We start from the raw sequence: 16,032 nt of genomic DNA, 5'->3' as shown, positions 1-16,032 counted from the left end.
AAGTAAAACATTGAGGAGCATAAAAGGCAACAAAGGCAATTTCTTTGCATATTTGGAGCATGAAAGTCTCACCTCCCTTTCTTTCTCTCATTTTGCTTTTATAGCTGTGTTACAGGGTAATTCTTTTGTTAGAAACGCTTAAAGCAAGTCACCTTTGTTGCAGTGACAATAGCAGAGCTGAGGCACGGAGATGTGGATTTCTGTGTTACTGTGGTAGTTGAATTAATTACCTATGGATGAAATTCATTGCAGCCCACCTGTTTAAGAGCAATCTCAGACAGCTCAGTAAGTTCTGAAATGAGTCAGGTTTCTAGAAGGCTCACAACATAACAGATAATGGCAGTGTGAGCAAGTAACTGGCTACTTCACCAGTGTGGCTTTCAGGCTGGATCACAGCAAGAGAAGAAAATAAATTCTCCTTGTGTAAATGCACTGCTTGTTCTACCTGCACACAATATCATGGTTTGTGTGCTCTAAGTTCTCTCTGAAACCGCCACCAAAGGTACCAGTTGCAACGACTCTGCCTATCCTAGAACCAACAGATGGTAGAAAACCATAGCATTTTCATATTCTCTATACATCACTTACCATGAAGAGCACCTCTACTCCTCAGATAATGCTCGTTATGGTGTAAGTGCACATACAGATGCAGCATATGTATATGATAAGCGGCATATTTTCAAATAAACTTAGACATGTGAAGTACTTTCCTTACCTATTCTAATCTAAAAGGCTATTACTTTTAAAAGGCTGCTGGAATATTCCTGTGACTGTGCAGTTTGATTGGCTAGTCCTTCCTAGGCGATTTATAATAAGGACCACAATCATCTGCTCTGTCTTGTACAGTATGTGAAAGAACAACCTGTTAGGATATGCCTCATGCTTCTGAACTTGGCAACTATTTAAAAAATGACAGCAAAAATTATAAACTCAGGTTTGGAGAATTATAAAAAAATAAATGGCTAAACCATGCAAATTAGCATGTTTGGATAAACAAAATAAATCTTCATCTTGACAAAAAGAATGCTTAAAAATAATTTGCTTTCCAATTTACCTTTCAGCTAATCCTCCTTTTGTAAGGCTGGAAATGATGATGGGATCAAAGGGCTCTTCAGTACCAGAAATCGTAATTCCAAGAGGCCCACCATAGCGCTTGAGCTCAACAGTATAAATAATTGCTCCAGAGCTCTCCTGTTCATCTGCAATAAATGCCAAGGGGATGCAATTGGTTTCTTATGAAAGAAGGAATGAAAAAAATAGCACATTCAGTCTAGTAACTGGTAATCAAACAACATTTTCAAAGGATTACATTTCAGATATACTTCTTAATCACATTCTACTGGATTATTTTGAAAAAAAGAGAATTCTCTCTTGTGCAATTTCTTTTATTGCAAAACCTGATTATATTGAAGTCAATAGAAAAACGCCCCTCATTCTAAGATTAAATTTTACTCTGTTTAAAATCTTTATATCTTCTTTCCTGCTAAAATGTGACTTCAGGCTATTTTACGACAGAATCACAGAATGGTTGAGGTTGGAAGGGACCTCTGGAGGTCACCTAGTCTGACCCCCTGTCCAAGCAGGGCTACCTAGGGCAGGTTGCTCAGGACTGTCTCCAGACGGCTTACTGAATATCTCCAAGGATGGAGACTCCACAACCTTTCTGGGCAACCTGTGCTAGTGTTCAGTCACCCTCACAGTAAAAAAGTGTCTCCTGATCTTCAGGGGGAAGCTCCTGTCTTTCTGTTTGTGTCCACTGCCTGTAGTCCTGTCACTGGGCACCACTGAAAAAAGCCTGGCTCCATTGTCCTTATGGTCTCCCTTCAGCTATTTATATGCATTGATGAGATCCCCCCGAGCCTTCTCTTCTCCAGGCTGAACAGTCCCAGCTCTCTCAGCCTTTCCTCACACGAGAGATGTTCCAGTCCCTTAAGCATCTTTGTGGCCCTTTGCTGGACTGATCCACTATGTCCATGACTCTCTCGCACTGGGGAGCCAGGACTGGACCCAGCACTCCAGAAGTCTCTCACCAGCACTGAGCAGAGGGGACCTCCCTCAATGTGCTGGCAACGCTCTGCCTGATGCAGCCCAGGAGGCTGTTGGCCACCTTTGCCACAAGGGCACATTACTAAAGAAAAGGCAAGTTACTACTGTTGTGTAATACTGGTACTCATCTGTTTCTTGAACTGAATGGAAGGTATTTAGAATCACAGATAATTCAAAAGTTTTAAACCCAAATTTCCTTAAAAGATTTGTGGGAAAAGTCAAAAGTCATGATAAGATGACCAGCTGCCTTACTAAGAGAACCTGAAATACATCCCATGTTTTTGATGGACAATCTTTTAGCTTTCGTCATAGAATCAAAAATAGCTTCTGAATTCTGAATTATCAAGTTGAATAATAACTCCATTAGATTTGATTTCATTATATTATATGAAGTCATTTGCTTTTTCCCCAAATTTTATCTCATCAAACAATCATCAGAAATGGAGAATTCATCACTGGGTAAGATTAAATACAATGTATTTTTCTTAAACATTACCCAACAGGTGGTACAGCAACAAGAAAGACTCCTGTATTTATACAGTGCATTCACTTTATGTATTGTAAAAAAAATATCACAGCAGGAGAGCGATCAACTGCAGCATCTTTGAGTTGTGAAGGGATATTTTAAAATTTAAAATGTCAGATTTCTCCTCAGATCAAAATAACAAAGGCTCCCTTGCCCATCTTACGATATTGGTATTCAGCCAGGACATCTGGCCTGGCGGGCAACTTTTCCTAGATCTGTGGGTAATGACATTTTGAATGGCTCAGCAAGCGTAGAATATGTCTAGGACACACGCTCCGTAAATGTTACTAGAACTAACCTGAGACAAGTTAGAAAATTCAAATGTTCCCATTTCTGTTCCTGTGGAACGAAAAACTTTAAAAGGAAAGAAGATACATATGTCGCTAGCAAAGGTTCAGAGAGTTGCTTTCTTCTAATGCTGAACATGGTACTTAATCAGAGCTGGAGAAACACTAATATCTTTGGAACTACTTTGTTTCAGAAAATTTAGGGCTTTAGCTTCCCCTCACCCCAAATCCCTCCTATTTCCCCCTTTCTACCCACATAAACAAAATGGTACACGTATAGAATCAGAGGAGAGAAGAATTAGTGGTGTTTATTCAGCAAAGAATACTGGGATTTTCATGCCCAGTGTTGGCCTTGTAGTCCTACTCGGGGCATTATCATCAGTGTTTTGGGTCAGTTCACATCAGCCACGCTTTATCTGACATGCTCTTTCCAGAGCACCCAACTCCCAAGACCCCACTTGAAGGCTCTGGCCGGCATACAGTGGGCTAGCATGTAAGCTGCCACCACACAGCAGAAGAGTGGCAGCTCTTGCTTGCTTGCTACAGCATTTGTAGAACAACAACAAATCCTCTGGGATCTAATACTGATAATGTTTACACAGGTGCGGCATTGAAATAATACAAGACTTCAGTTGAAGGGTGAAAAGTAATCCACCAAGCTAACTGAAAATGTAATAGCCAGTATTCGCTAAGGGTGGACACAATACTGAAGTTTCTCTGCTATCGACAGTATGTGAATAAGACGTTATTAATCACACAGCAGCCCTGCCACATGAGAGTTGGAAGCAGACCGGTCTTCTGATTAGTCCTAGTTAAGAAAATTAATTGCAGAATGCAACAAATGTCAAATTGCTACACTGTTCTCTTCAGTGCTCTTTCCAGGCAGCAGAAATGCAAGCTATCCAAGAACATGGCATGCATGTGGTCTGAATTCATAATGAAGGCCAGTTTTGTCATGAAAGCAAGGAACTCTGATATTCAAAAAAGGATGGTAGCCATTAGGTTCATCAGGAGATAAAATTGTCCTCAGTTTGGGAAGCTGGCGAGAAAAAAAGAAAAGAGGAAAACAGCTGAAAACATACTTGATCTGGGGAGGAAATATAACCAAACTACCATGTTTTGGGGTCTCATGTTTTTGAGATTTTCCTTCTTTCTTTACTTGTGATGCAACTGTGGACAGGTTCTTGGAAACCACATTTCATGAAAGTAGACCCTTTGCGCTGCAGTGCCTCTGCTCCGTCCACCAGTCTCTTGCTCTTCTGAGTAACATCTGATCAAGACAGACAAAAGGGCAAAGAAGTCCAGGGGAGCACGTGACATGTACTACCCTGCTGCTGGCCTCACCTGCATGGTTGGCTCTGAGGAACAGAGCTCTGAGCCACATACAACGGTCTGGAGAAGGGATGAGTTGGAGAGAGAGCAGAGCAAGCAAAAACAGAAGGCAGAAGGAAGAGCTAGAAGTACTTAAAAATGAATATAAAGAGTTTGGAAGACAGTGAGGAAACGAGAACCTAGGAAGAAGAAACCCTGCTCCCCGCCTTCCCGTCCTCAAAAAAGCATGCCATGAGAAATTAAAAGAAGTTTAAATCTTAATTTCATTCTGGGATTTAGAAATTGTTTTGGAGTGCTCCATGCCTACTCATCTATTAGACCCAGGCTTTTCTTATCTTGGGGAATTTGTTAATGATTTTTTTTTCTGTTGAGTTTGAGAAGCACATTTCTTCCCTTTGTGAGAAAACAGACTTTCACAAATAAACTAATGGCAAATAAACAAAAATTTATTTTAATTGAGGTACACTTTGCTACACCTTTGATACTGTTTTGCCACTATTTTTAAAAATATTTTTTCTGTAGCATTTCAGGAGACACTCATTCATTTTAGATTTTGAAGTACCTGAAATCTGCTATAAATACTTTCAATGACACATTGACACTTAGTCAACTGTTACAAGAACCACTGCATAGAGAATTTTGTTCTGAACATCTCTGAGTAGCTGTCCATTTACATTTTAATCTGTTCAGTTACACCAGTCATGTCTGGATAGGACACTGTAGTTGTGTGAGAATCTTGATATAGATATATCATGTAGCTGTAAAATAAGCAATGTGAATATGTAGAAGAAAACCATGGAATAAGAAACCCACTCAGACTAAAATCTGTACCAGCTAACATGGTGTGCAATACCTACAAGAGCAAAGATGTTATTTTACATGGGTGGAGACTGAAATCCACATTTCAGTGACAGCAACATAAAATGTGTATCACTTCAATGGAAATGGAACCTGTCCTAGAAAAAGATTAAGTCCACAAGGTGAGGGAGAGCCGGGGGATGACGAAACACACACAGGACAGGTCCAAAAGTGTTTAAAAGCACAGGAGAAGTTATTACTACTTCTACATGGCACTAACTCATGCACCTCTTCAATGGTCTGTTGGCAATTTCCTTAGGGTTATTTATGAGAGGGAGTCTTCCAAATGAGGGGAAGAAGGTAAAGGAGGGATCCTAGCTGGCATGAACACTTGAAAGTCAGACCCTCTCTTGTGCAGGAGAAAACTCAAACTTCCTCCTACAGGCATTTTTCCTGTCAATCTTACGCCAGATGTAGTTGCAGTTTACCCTCCATAACATACCTGGCTTGCTCAAATTTTGCAAAGCAACTGTCAGTCAGGTGTCCCTTTGGATGTACATTCCATGGCCAGTTTGGCCAGCCTCTGTCCAAGATGGGCCAACTATGTGTAGCAAATCCCACCTTGCCACCTGTGGGGACCTAACCACAATATCCTGCCGAGCAGTGGCCATTCACTTTGCTGGATCAAAATTCACTTCTGAAAGCCAGTTTGCATGAGGTACTAAATGCATTCACCTTTGCTTTGTACTGATCATACTGAGAAGGTACTTTCCATTTGCTTTCAAAAGCAGTTAAAGGAGAAGAGCATTCTAGTGCAATTCTAAACACCGTTTCAACAGTTCCACTTGATTTTAAATAATAAAGTGCTGCAGGCTGTGCCTTGTTGCTGTGAGATTGTATAGAGCTGCAGGCTGTGCCTTGTTGCTGTGAGATTGTATAGAGCTTAAGACAAGTGAATCTACATTTCATGCTTTTGTGTAATGCTGTAATATAAATCCAAGCAATAATGGTAGTCGTAATAGTCTAACTTCCTTTGCCAGGAGAATGCATAACAAAACTCGCTTTATTATCTCCAGGTAGAAATTCTGCTCTTACAGAATCCATAATGGGGAAAATGCAGGAATATTAATAGATATAGGTGAGCAAAATGATGGCAGCTCCATTACTTCCACTGGACTGATCAGACATGGCTCCTCCATCAGCCATCCAGCACAGCGTGTAAAGTACTACCTCCCTTTAAGCATGTGAACAGTTATACTCAAGTCAAGTTCATGTTTATGGGATAAAGCATGCACTTCACTCTGCTGGAGAACTGAGGCCTATGGATCCGTGCTTTGCTAACCACGATTCCAATCTTAACAGCAGAGAAAATCTCGATATGCTGATAAGAGAAAGATCAAGGCATTTCCAGAAAACTGAAGACCTCATTTTTGCAGTGCAGCTCCTGGAGGCAATACAGCCACTGAGAAAATTCAAAACTTTATATACTGTTAAAATTCTTTTTAGTATAACACTTTCTGATTAGCATTAACATAAACCAGCCATGTTTAGAAAAAACATTTCACTAAAATTTAAATGCAAAAAATATAACCCTATATTCTAATAATCCTGAAAATACACAAGAATCTGCAATAGGCTCATTGCTAATACCGGAATTATCTTCATCTTTGCGGATCTTTAACTTTACAAGGTCCTCGCAGTGCTGAAGGATCTGAACAGCATCTTCCATTGAGCAATTGTCAAGTCGAATGTTATCTATTGCAAGCAACTTATCACCCAGTTCGAGTGTCCCAGTTCTGTGAACAAGTAAACAAGCTTACATGAAAGTCTAGTAACATTAAAGCAAGGTATCTTAGAAAGTATGAACACTATTACAGAAACGAGATGGATTCTTTAAAACTATTATTTCCTAATATGCTGGACATTCCATTTGTAACTGCTGTTTACAAAAGAAAAGCATAAGTCTCTTACAAGTTCCCTCTGTTTAACTTGAGTCTGGCTGGCTACACAACGGAAACAGTTTTTTACTGGAAGCTTGAATGTCTTACCTGTGAGCAACACTTCCTTTCTTGATATCGGAAATAACCAGAGGGTCCCCTGGTTTTCTGCTGGATGGAGCTGTAATAAAGAATACATACAAGTATCTGTTTTTTTCTTCTAGAGATGCAGATGGGCTAATTCTGTTCACAGATCACTATTTCATACACATTGTTTACGTGTATTATATTTCTCTCCTTTCCCTAAATTATATATACGTGAATACAAACAAACAGCAGCAGCATATTAGTATGACTGTGTACTCTACTTCTCAAAAACTAGAAAATGCCAGAATTAAGGTGACTGGTGCAAAGGGAGTTTAACCTGGTATGAATGCTGGGTTAGGCCAGGACTGAACCTGTGAAGATATTACCGCACAGCTTCCGTGATCTATCATAAAATGCTGTGTAGCTACAACACATAAGGAAGACTTTCTGTTAGTAGAACCTTTCAGCACAACTACTGATGCTGACCTTTTGCCAGAATATTTCTGTCAGTCATAAATCATGTTTTATTATATTCCTGACCAAAAAGCTGCTCTGGCAAAATACCTAGAGTGTGCTAACTGACGTTATATCCACTCCTGTCTCATTCAGTGCTTAAGGCAGAGGTATGAAGATAATGCTTCCTGGGTGAGAAGAGGAATCTACTTCACAATAAATGAGATGCTGTGGATAGTGGCCATGCGTACCATTGGGCTGATATACAGTTATCACATCTGCACAGAGGTAGCTTACATTACACGGATGCTTGCTTCACTGTGACTCGCTGCTTCCTCTGAAGTAAACATGTGACCCTTTTAATGAGAACCCTGTTCCTCTGTACTGCTGCTGGGCCTTAACCATTATGGACTCTTCTCCACTTTGTACTGAGGATACCTACTAGAAGCCCTGCAATTCCAGCAATGGCCAAATAAGTAAAACCCCCAGCCATCCCCTCCTTGCACACCTAACTTCTCTTCTAGGAGGTATCTGATATAACTTTCAATTTTCCATCTGCCCATCATAGTTAAAAGGACACAATGTCAGTCATCACAATTCTTTACTGATTTGTGCAAAAAGTATTCGACAAGTTTCCCTTGGCCAGGGGAAATTTGCTTAGGAATTTTGCTTGACTTTTGGTTGCATAGGAAGCAGTTAACTACCCCAGAGGAAGAAGATGATGATTAGTGACTGCTTCCAGAGCACTGTTTTTTGGAGCTGCTTCACTGAATGTATTGTTTTGGAGGGTTCACCCATTTGCTGACAGAAGACTGCAATGAAGATCTGATATGGTAAGCAGTGGGCTCAGAACTCGAGGGTGATGGAAGATACAATTTTAGACAACAGTGTGGCACCTGCTCTCTGCCATCAGGAAGTATACCACCTACAGCTGCTCCAGCCAGGAGGCAGTCCACGTGGTGAATGCAGACTGACTTTTGGGACTGTTGTTCACATAGAGTATGTTAATATTAAAACATTGCCACGTGGTATAAAGCACTCAGTTCTCCTGAAAGCGCTCATGATTTTTGCACATGTAGGGCAAATTGCCCCAAGCCATTTCTGCTCTGTGTACTGAGGCCTCTGCATTCGTTCACAGAAGGTACTTTGCCATTAGGCTCCAATGCTTAACCGACAGTCACCCCAAAAGCTACCCATATTGGAGGATCACCTACAAAATCCTGATGTCAGTTACTTTAGCAGCTCATAGTTCTTCTCGTTGATGGAAAATGACAGATCTTCACCTACAGCAACCACAAGGTGTATCAATAATGACATTTCCAACACAATATTCTAACAGATCCTGTTAACCCTGGCTGCCATGGCTGAGAAAGCCTTTGAATGTCCAAAGGAACTGTTTAAGAACAGCTAAATAGCCATATTTCAAATGCAGTGCCTTGAAAGTCCAGAAGACAGACGTACAAGGACTTTCAAGAATTTTTACAAACTTGTCTAAACCAGCACGCTTTCAGGAAATGTCAATTTTGCAATTTAGAGAACAGCAATTAACTTTTTGCAAGATGTGCAATATTCATAGCTTGTTTCTCATACTTTCATGTCACGGGCCAACTATATCTTATATGAGAGTTCCATGATTTACTTGAATTCTTTGGATTTGTTTCACCGATTAGTATCTTGTTAAAATTTTCAAGTATCACTTTGGTGATTTTTTTTTTTTTAATTCTACATTTTTACCCTCTGGGTTGCCATATAAATCTCTAAGGTTATATGCCACCCACTGTACAACGTCTGGAATTTGAGATTTGAGTATTGAGATAGTTTTTATGAAACTGCTTTATAAAAATCAGGAGCACTAAAGAAAATAGTCCATTACTGTTCCAAAAAGAAGAGATAAGGAACCAAAATGGGGGAGAGAGCACAGGTCAAAGTATGAAGCCACAGAGTACATGTGGATGCAAAGAGTACGATATTGCACACAGTTACTACAGTTTCAAACTGAGTAAGTGCGAGCCAGCAGTATTTTGTCACTTATCCTGGGCTATTAATTGTGTCTGGTGGATGAAAGCCTTTCTGAAGGCTGCAAACACAGCTCAGTGTGAAATGAATCCCCCCATGCTGACAAACCCTTAATAAGCAGCTACACCACACTTAGTTTTATTTTTGTTCAATGCTCATGACATACTTACTACAAACTATTCAAGTTGTGTTGCAGAGATAAAATCATTAATTTCCTCCTGAACTTTTGTACTGCACATCACCACCGCCTAAGATTGCCTCCCAAACACTAGGCGAACAGGTGCTGTCCCCAGCAAGAAGATTGAGTACTATTATCCTGCTTTTACAGATGAGGAAAGGAAACAGGAACATTTAGGTCAAAGTATGACAATTTTCAGTGAGCAATTTGAGATATCCATGCCTTTATTTCTCACAATAGTTTGTAGCATATAACAGCTTCTATGCCCAAAGCACAACCACTGGCATTTTCAGCAACAGATGCCTAGCATTTCTGCAAGCGTGACCCAGGATCTAAACAGTTTCCACAGAAAATCAAGCAGTCACCTGTGGAAAATCTCTCTCTCGCTCTCCTTCCCCCCTGCCCCATGAAATGACTCATCTCAGCACAACTCTATTGCAGAAAAAAGGAAAAAAAATCCTAATTTCTCCAGGGTAGTATTAAACCATCTTGACCGTAAGATCACCTCCTTTTTCTTCCTGCAATCTTCTGCCTCATTCATTATTCAGCCTCCATCCCCTTTGATACACACCACTATTTCATCTCTCCCCAGACAGCAGAGAAACGAGAGTCCCAGTGAGAAAGTTGTATTTGATCACTTAATTGAAAAAGATATCCTCATGAATTAACCCAAGTTCAAAGTGACACTGTACAGCTTTAAGTCCCCATTTTTATGTTTCATTTCAGAATTATTTTTGGTTTTAAGAAGGAATTAAAACCAAAAAACCTTACCACTCACCCATGACCAGCCTTCTTGTTCAAGTCCCAGCTTTCCCTACCCCTTATCACACCTCAGCCTCTCCTCTCATCTGCTGTCTCTGTTATGGCTCTCCACTCATTTTCTCTCCCTGTCCCATTCTGCTTGTCCACCAAAGATCTCATCTTTTCTCCTCCCTGGTCCAGCTGTTAGTCCACCTACTGTTGAGCTTTTGTAGAGACCTTACACAGTCTGTATGATGAAATACAAATGGACTGAAGAGTGCATAAAGTTATACAGATACTAAACAAACCCAATATTAAACAGATTTTGGGGTGGACATCTCCCCTACTACCCAGCCACAACTTACTAGTCTCAGTCTGGCTTCAAGTTTTGGAGTTTGATCAAACTCTGAACAAATTGAATGAGCAGAGGAAAATGCTTGTGGGATAGAAAAATATTTGTATACAAAGTCAGTCCACTTATCCACAATGCTGGTTAACAGCTACTAGACTTTTTAAAAATAGTGTGATTATTAAATAGATGAAAAACCTTTTTTAAAATTAGATGACGTAGCTCTTTTGTTCCTTAAGTATTGGTTCATGTGGAGCAGCTGCGAAACCTGCAAATTCTTCAGGCCCTGTCTTGAAAATAATTACTTGTAACATTGCAAAATGAAGTTGAATTTGCTAGGTCAAATCCCAAAATATACAGAAACATGCTTTAGAAGGTAAATTCTCATAGTCAGTGCTAAATATCTGTAGATCTTTACAAAGCTTGTTTTTGATGAAATACAAGAGCAATAAATCAGACTAGAGTATAGCTGCTAGAAAAACTGATGATAATTTGGGTGAGATTCTGAAATTTTTACCAGTTTTGCAGCATCTTGTTCCTTGTGTAGTCCCATTAACTTCAGAGAGATTACTTATAAAGCAAGGTGCTGCAGTTCATTACCAGTAAGGGTATCAGAATCTTACTTAAGAAAGAAGGGGGGGGGGGGGGGGGGAAATAAAGCTGTTAACTACAATTACGAGACTGAACTAGTAAGTAATTTTCTCAGACATCATTCAACATATTTAGAAAATATTAGTCTATGATAAAGTAGCCAGTGGCACAAAAATTTATCTTAAAAAAAGAATCTATATTCTATTACATGGTATAAAATCAATGTAACTGGCAAATAAATTGAAACTGATTTGAACGCTACCAGATCTACCTGAAAGCCATCCTTCTTCTAGGGAATGGTTCTGTTATAAAAGCATAATCACACACACACGGACACTGCTGTGTCATGCTTTATTTGGATGGCGTGATTTTGTGAACTGAGACATTCTAATTGCTCCAACCAGATAACTGGGTAAGAAAATGATGGTACCTTAAGCATGATATATATAGTCACTTATATTTGCAAACTGAAATAGGGTCTCTATTGAGTGTAAGTGGCTATTAATGGGAAGATTAGACAGATATTGAGTGATAAGGGATGGATAATTGGATGATAGAAGTCCACTATGTGTGTGAAGGCAGCAATGGGTAAGGCCAGTATACTGCGAGGTAATCGACATGTACTATCCAAAACTCAGTGCCCTGGGTTAACATTAACAATGATGCTCATGAGACTTTCTTCTGTCTTACTTTCTAGGGGTTTCTGCTACCTAAAGGACTTTGAATTCTTTTTATTTTGCTTTTTGTCTTGCATTAATAAATCTGAAACTAAGAGAAGCTTAGTCTCTTCCCCTATTACATGGCATGTTTTACAAAGACCATGAATTAGTTTAACCGTCCTTAGTGTTGTGTGGCACCTCAGATATGCCTTCAAGTACCTCGCTGTAATTCCACGCAGGCACACTTGGCATTTATTACCAAGGAAAACAACACAAAGGAAGAGAAATAAATTCCTCTTCCAGGGTGTCGCCTCCTAACAGCTGACTTAGAAGAACTCTTGGACTTAAAAATAGGAATATATTCAGCTGCCAACCTGAGGTCAGGCTTACATTTCCCTTCTGACAAAAACTGTCAGTCTTGTCTATCAGGTCAGGTCATTTCCTGACTTTCTGATCCAAATCCCAAACTAAACAAGGGATATGGAAAGTAAGACAGGTGTTTCTCTGTAATGTTTTCATAGAGACAGCTTTTACTCACCATTAACTCCACTACCTTGAGAAGAGAGAGGATGAAACAGGCCTCTTGAACTTAAACAGACCAAGTCCAAAAGTGAATACACCTCATCTCCTCTATGACCCCTTAGTGGGGTTCTCTTAGTATTTTTTTTTTAAAAGAAATCATAAAGCTTTCTGACATTATCAGTAATAACTGGCATGCTAATGTGCTAAAGTGCCCTGACAAAAATTTTACAAAATGAATATAAAATGCTTATATTCTTCAAATCACACTACCTCATATAGGAGTTAATTAGGTAGGACAGAGCACAGCATTGAAAAGCAAGCATGAAACACAGCCATTCAAGACTTTTACCATGGAAATTTACAAACTTGCAGTTATTAGTAAAAATCCTTTACAATAAAATAAATAATTCCTCGTAGACACATTTCATATGCATTAAACACTATTAATAAGTGGGATTATTATATATAAAAGATCATTAATTTAAATATTAAAGATCCTGCAGTACCCTCAGAGGAGCAGAGCTAAGACCAACCAGGTGTCACTCTGATTATATAAAGCACTAATTTTATAAAGCAATAACTTCTGGAATTAAGTTCCACATCAGGAAGGTATGTAAAGTTTGGAATAGGAGTGCTAAATACTAAATACCAAGAACATTAGCTTTCCAAGAACATTAACTTTTCATTCAAAGTTTACTCCTACAGACAGAAAAAAAGTACAAGATGTCTGAATTCCAAAAAGCAGCACAAATAAAATTACTAGGAAGACCGTATTCTTACAATAATCCTACAAACCATTACCAATCCTAGGAATAATTTAAATAGAACAGCCTCTCTCCAGGTTTTCTCATTACTCAATATTTTCATTTGCACAAATACGTGTAGACCTATGATTTAGCTTCAAGCATCACATCACATCTTACAGAGTTTAACGATTACTCATTCAAGTGAGCAACGCAAGCAAACAGGCCTGCAGTGTCTCTCGTTTGTTCCACGGATGTAATTCTTAGCACTGAGTTCCCTGCTGTACTTTTGATTGACTTTATTCCATTGTGCTGGTAAAAGCTTTGAGAATATAAGTCAAAGCACAATCTTCCCCCGAGACACATGAATAATTCCAAAGAAAGACTAATAGTCTAAGAAAGGCCACAACCGTAAATGAATGTTAATTCTGGTGAGACCAGATTCTGCACTGTCATTAAGTACATTGAACTGAGGCCCATTAACTTTGGTATGGATTGTTCTTCCTTCGAGGGCTGAACTCGGTATGCTGGAGTTGACCTGGTCAAAATCCAGTCATAACCCAGCATTTACTGAGTGCTCCCAAAATAAGTATAGAAACACATTGATTTCAAACAACAGTAAAAAATACTTTTTGAGAAACAGACTAATGCACCCCCTTCTTATTATCTTCTCAAGCAACCTCTGAAGTCCCTAGTGGAAGGGGATTTTGCTATGTGACCTGCACATTTAGGACTTCGCACTAGTTTTACAGATTGAGGATGTATCTTCAGACTCTGGGTTGTGAAGCAAACAATAACTTCATGTATGTGGATCCTCATGCCCGTATGAACCCTTGAGTCCAGTCGGGTTTTGTTCAAGAGCCTGTGAGAGACCATGATAGACTTCGCTGTAAACTTCCCAGCTATGGAAATACTTTTGCATAGGCCTAATTCTATCGTCTTTTTTTTTTTTTAAAATAATTTTAATGGGAGTTAAATATGTGCTATGCATGAAGGAATCAGTCAAGCTTTAGACCTGGCAAACTTCTGGCTTCTTTAACGACTAGAGGGAAGTATAAATCTGTTACAGAATGGTATTTCATCAGAGACTGAGCACAGATAATCATCCCTTTCTAGAAAAAGGAAAGAAAAGTTTATACCAAAACAAGCATGAGCCTAGAGCTACAGGACCTATTATCTGCAGATTATCCAATAAATGTGGTCTTAAAAATAAGCATTTTAACTTACAACTTATGGTGATGCCGAGTTCCACATTATGCTTCTTTGGTAGTTTTACATGAAATGTTCCACTGCTTGGTATAACTGATTCTACAAGAAAATATTTTAATTGTTAGATAATTTATAAGGCACAGCTATCCCAAATGCATGGAACTATACATGTAAGTTGATGAAATCACATCAGCATTACAAGCCATGGATGAAACACGGGTGCTGAAGTGAAGGAAGTAGGACATACGAAATATGATTTATACCTCTATTGGCAATTTCATGGTAACTCAATTTTTTTAAAGGTTTAATGGAATTTATGGAGATTGCATGGGCCAGCAGCCAGCTGAGACTGCAGGTTTTTAGCTTGTACGCAAGATCTGTGAGCACAAGTGAAACTTTTAGTGCTGGCAGATAACTTTTAATTAAAAGGACAGGAGATCAAGGCTTAAGGATTTCAGGCCTTTGTTTTTGTAGGTTTAACACATTTTTAACTGTCCACTAAGGTAACTGCCATGGATTTTACATCTACTGGGAAGAAAAGAAATCAAAACATCACTAAAGAAGCACCTGGAGCTGACTGAGGCAAAAAAACCCCACTTGAACAGACAGCACTGTATTTGAATCCTGACTTTTGGCATTGCTGCTAGCAAAAGTTTGAGCCTTGGCCTGCAAAGGAGCATTTGAAATTACTGCTATGGAAACATATAAACATACACGTGGCAGAGGAGTCTAACCATGAGTATGAGTCTGCTGTCATGGAGCAAATGGGAGGAGCGTGAACAAGTCCAGGGACTGAAACACATGTGACCTCAGGTGTATTTAAATCACTTTTTTGTTATTTGGTTTTCTTGGTTTTTTAATATTTAATTTCCTATATAAATGAATTTACATATTGTCTTTGGCTTTTTTCAAACATTATACTAGATGTGTGCATACCAAAAGATCATACAGAACCACTCTAGGAACCCTTTAGCCTGCTTTTGACATCATGATTTATAATACCATTAACAATAATCACAGTATGCAAAATACAGCACATCTCACATTGTCAGGACTTCAAAAGAGCTACTGTCAGATGAACACAGAGGTCTTAAAGTTTTTACTGTTTACATAGTGGGGTAGTGCACATACATAATGTTTACTTGTTTGATTTACACAATTTGTGATTTTATAGGTGTGTTCTGTATACTTAAACGCATTACAGAAGAAAGGAAAGCCATTAGGAGTAATAAACACTCACTGGCAACATTAACAATTATTTTTCTGGCTTTTATTCAATTCTTACTATTTTATTTAGATTGCTGGTTGAGAGGTGAAACTCTTTGGAGTTTTCTGCTTATCCACCCTTTTATAATACTTTTCTGTCTAGCAAAATATTTCATTAGCTGGCCTGTAGAGGATTTGTCTCGGCTCAGCACAATATTTCTATGTCAGGGAAGAAAAATGTCCTGAAATAACTCAGAGGAGGGATTGTCACTAGATCTCACTACAGGACTTGTCATTTCTATTTGTGTTCTGAAGCATGCTGCAGGGCTACGTGAAATGAGAAAGCTGTAAA

At 39.0% G+C, this 16,032-nt stretch overlaps 1 protein-coding gene across 17 annotated transcripts in view; it reads right to left on the bottom strand.

Moving 5' to 3' along the window:
• Positions 1 to 16,032, bottom strand: part of GRIP1 (glutamate receptor interacting protein 1) — a 334,173-nt gene that overhangs the window by 21,760 nt on the left and 296,381 nt on the right. For 11 of the 17 annotated variants that reach the window (XM_075080866.1, XM_075080872.1, XM_075080877.1 and 8 more), the window contains 4 exons: positions 14,493 to 14,573; positions 7,038 to 7,107; positions 6,640 to 6,785; positions 1,055 to 1,232 (listed from right to left, as the gene is read on the bottom strand). In XM_075080866.1, the coding sequence (XP_074936967.1) occupies positions 1,055 to 1,232; positions 6,640 to 6,785; positions 7,038 to 7,107; positions 14,493 to 14,573 (475 nt within the window). The remainder of the gene's footprint in view (positions 1 to 1,054; positions 1,233 to 6,639; positions 6,786 to 7,037; positions 7,108 to 14,492; positions 14,574 to 16,032) is intronic. The other 6 variants (XM_075080879.1, XM_075080864.1, XM_075080865.1 and 3 more) reach the window with 1 other exon arrangement.

The sequence above is a fragment of the Phalacrocorax aristotelis genome, chromosome 1, assembly GCF_949628215.1.
Source record: "Phalacrocorax aristotelis chromosome 1, bGulAri2.1, whole genome shotgun sequence".
Lineage (NCBI taxonomy): Eukaryota > Metazoa > Chordata > Aves > Suliformes > Phalacrocoracidae > Phalacrocorax > Phalacrocorax aristotelis.
This window is presented reverse-complemented; position numbering and strand designations above follow the sequence as displayed.